Here is a 3713-nt window from a genome sequence, read left to right as displayed (position 1 = left end):
TCGTTAATGTCTCTGTTTAGTGAACTACAGCAATCTGAAAGCCTGTACATTATGTATATCACACTTTATCAGTAGAAAAATGCAGGAAATGACTTTTTTAATGCAGTATTTTCTGATATATCGCGCAACACAAAGATATTTCGCTCTGTGCAAACCTTTGACTCTAATATGTCAACAAGAATATGAACCTGGCTTTATTCAATGTTCACACAAGAGTTCTACATCCTGACACATCCTTCATCTACACTGTCTCAACTGAAAGAGGAAACACATTACAAATATAATAACATGTGGAGACTTTATCTCCCATTCTTTTACTTTTGGACATTTTACAGACCAGACATGTCGTTGATGTCACTGTTTACCAAACTACCACTTTTTCTGAAAAATGCATACAATGATGCAATATATGTTAAATACATGGTTTATACATGTGATTACTGGGGTTCCATTTAACCTGATTACCTCATTTGGGCGTGCAAACCTACCTCTTTTGGATTTGGAAAGGTTGGCATGTATGACACAGTGATCATAGTTTTATTTGTAGACACATTTATACATATTTATATAATGTTTTCACAAAAATCACAAACATATATATATATATATATTCAAATATAAGTATACAGTGCTAACAGCATGTATAAAAACAAATGTTTAATGTGCAAACAATGCTGAGCTGTTAAAGTTAAAACACCTAGCCATAGCTAACTAGTTAGCATCATGCAGAGGAGCTACTTTATTTAGCTACGTTAGCCTACATTAGCATACGTTAACATACATTAGCGTACGTTAACATACATTAGCTAGCTCAGCACTATAGGCAGCTGTTGTTATTGTGTCTAAGTTTATTGTTTCTGTTTTTTTCTACAGATATGCAGAATTTATCTTTGCAAATAAGATTTTGTTTTAATTTTACTGTAATGTTTATTTTCTGACATATTTTTAAATGTTCTTTTAAAAACTGTACCGGCTAATAATAAGCTGTGGAGGGATATTCAGAAGTGGGGGGGGGGGGTAGACGAAGTTATAATAGCATATCAGGTATATCGAGGAAGGTGCACGGGGGCGGTTATATAAGTGTGTGGGATATATACCTGTGTGCTCATATTTGTGTCTGAGGAGGGAACTGGTCTTCTGGAATGTTTTGTCGCAGAGTTCACAGGCGTACGTACCGCTTTCTGTCTTCTTCAGCTTCCTGTCCGACACATCGTCCAGCAGGAAGTCCCCGTCAGGAAAATCCACCTGCACACACACACACGCACGCAAACACACACACGCAAACACACACACACGCACCCTTTAGTTCCTGATAATCCCACACCTGACTGCCCCCCCCGATCCACAGTCTGGACAGAGCTTAAAGGTAAATCCCTAAAACAGGGGGGACATATGGGGGCGGGCTGGGGGGGGTGGAGATGAAGGTGAACAACAGGTGTTTAAGGTTGATCAACAACAACACGGTGTATCTGTGGGGGGGGTCCAGAGATACCCTCATATAGAGTCTCTCTTAATGAACCACACACTGAAGATCTGGTGAAACGAAACTTGTGTTTGAAACATTTGTAAAATATAGTGTTTAAATGAGTTTTTTGGGGGTTGTTAGGACCCTTACACCCCCCACCCTAATCTATGACCACATCAAGGTCCCTGTGGGCCTCATGGTCTTCAGGGGTCGGATCAAACTTGGAGAATTTATTGAAATGTGATTTAAACCTTTCCTTACATTAACTGAATGTATGTAATGTCAGTTTTCGCACGTACATGCGAGTAAACAACAGCAACCCGGACCGTGTACTTGAAACCCGGTGCTAACACTGATCTGTGAGGACACTATCTGAGATCTGGTTTACCTGGAACCCAGGTTTCCGTTGGTACTTCCTCCTCTGCTGGATGTCGTTGAAGGAGCTGAAGCTGTAGGCCATGTGGGGCAGGAAGCTCAGGGGGTCCAGACCTGGGTACGAGCTGAGGCCCGGGACCTGGGCCGCGGAGAGGAAGCTGGGTGGAGGGAAAGCTCCGTGGGGGTGCAGCGAGGAGTAGACCGGACCTCCGGAGAACGGGTTCCTTCCCAACAGGGGACTGGAGCCCCCCTCCGAGACCTCCTTCTTGATGTGGACCAGGTCCTCACTGAACCCGTTGACCCGGGGCCTCTTGGACAGCAACTTCTGGACCAGGTGTTTGGGCAGCGACAGGTCGAGGGGGGAGTCCCCAGGGGGGTCGTCTGAGGCCAGGCTGTTGGGGGTGTAGGAGGTCTTTGAGGAGGTGGAGGACAGGTTGAGGGGGGAGGGAGTGTCGGTCCTCAGGGGGTCCAGAGCATCCCCCCCGGTCGGCCTGGAGGTCTTACTGAGTCTATGGGAGGCGTCTCCGTTAGTGAAGTGCATCATGGGGGACCGGCAGAGGTCTGGGGTCGGGGTCTTCCTCTTCAGACCCCCCCCCTGCTGGTTCTGGTTTCTCCACTGGGAGAACCACTCCCTCACAAAGTCCTGCGGGAGCCCCACAGCGAGGGAGATCCGGAGCAGCTGGTCTGGGCTGGGATCGCTGTTCAGTGCAAAGTAGTTCCTCAGCAGGGAGACCAGGTCTTTGAAGGGGTGGGGAGGGCTGGTGGCGGTCTCGGTGGTGGACCCCTCGGGGGGGCTGCTGTCCGGCTGCAGCACCGCCTGGATCTCCTGGTTCTTGCGGCACTGGTACCGCTCGTGCTGGTGCAGCGGGATGGGCCCTGGGAAGGCCTGCTTACAAAACTGGCAGCAGAACAGGAAGTGGTTCTGCCCGTCTGGATCCCCCCCCCCCAAGTGGCTGGGCTTCTCCTTCTTGAAGTTCCTCTTGGACTCGATGAGGTTCCTGGCCTCGTTCACCTTCTGCAGCGTAAAGTCCATGATGGTCTTGGTGGGGCTGCCCCCCCCCTCCATCTGGGCCCCCAGCTCCTTCATGTAGGCCCGGAGCTTCTGGACCTCCTCCGGGTTCCCGTCCACCTTCTGCCGGGTCACCGTGTTGTCCACGATCTGGAGCACCTTCTGGACCTCGCACAGGTTCCCCAGGCCAAGCAGATCCAGCCCCCCCCGGCCCCCCAGGCCCAGCAGGGGGTTCTGGGAGGAGCTGTGGACCCCCCCGTTCAAGTAGACCCCCGGACCCCCAAACCCGTGCTGGGCCATCAGGAGCCGGTACTCGTTGAAGTCCAGCGGCTCGGCCTTGATGTCCGGCTGCTGTTCGGGGTGCTCCAAGGGCCCCCGATGCTCCAGGGGCCCCCGGGACTCCAGCTTGTGTCTCAGCTGAGCGAGGGCCGGGCTCCCCGGGGAGGAGGTGCTGGAGCTGGGGGAGGACCCGGGTCTGGATCCAGGTTTGGATCCGGTCCGCGAGATCAAGCCGATGCACTTCCTGCTGCTGATGTGGGAACTGTAGGACCCGGAGTGAGAGAACCTCTTCTTACAGTGAGAACACTCGTAGGGTTTCTCCCCTGAAACACAAACAACAAGAAATCAGTCAGTCAATCAATCAATCAATCAATCAATCAATCAATCAATCAATCAATCAATCAATCAATCAATCAATCAACCAGTCAATCAATAAGTCAGTCAATCAATCAATAAATCAATCAACCAGTCAATCAATAAGTCAGTCAATCAATCAATCAGTCAATCAATCAATCAATCAGTCAAACAATCAGTCAATCAATCAGTCAATCAATCAATCAATCAGTCAAAGTTACTGAGGATAAC

At 49.6% G+C, this 3713-nt stretch overlaps 1 protein-coding gene across 1 annotated transcript; it reads right to left on the bottom strand.

Moving 5' to 3' along the window:
- Window positions 1-645: 645 nt before the first annotated feature.
- On the bottom strand, window positions 646-3451 carry LOC104956151 (zinc finger E-box-binding homeobox 2-like; the record flags this gene model as incomplete). Its single annotated transcript, XM_010783606.1, has 2 exons — window positions 646-1245; window positions 1854-3451. Coding segments are annotated over 2 exons (1886 nt in total), but the record flags the coding sequence as incomplete, so codon positions are not given.
- Between the last annotated feature and the right edge of the window lie 262 nt (window positions 3452-3713).

The sequence above is a fragment of the Notothenia coriiceps genome, unplaced genomic scaffold, assembly GCF_000735185.1.
Source record: "Notothenia coriiceps isolate Sejong01 unplaced genomic scaffold, NC01 NC01_scaffold00025473, whole genome shotgun sequence".
NCBI lineage: Eukaryota > Metazoa > Chordata > Actinopteri > Perciformes > Nototheniidae > Notothenia > Notothenia coriiceps.
Note: the sequence above shows the minus strand (reverse complement) of the source record. Positions and strands in the feature narration are given on the sequence as shown.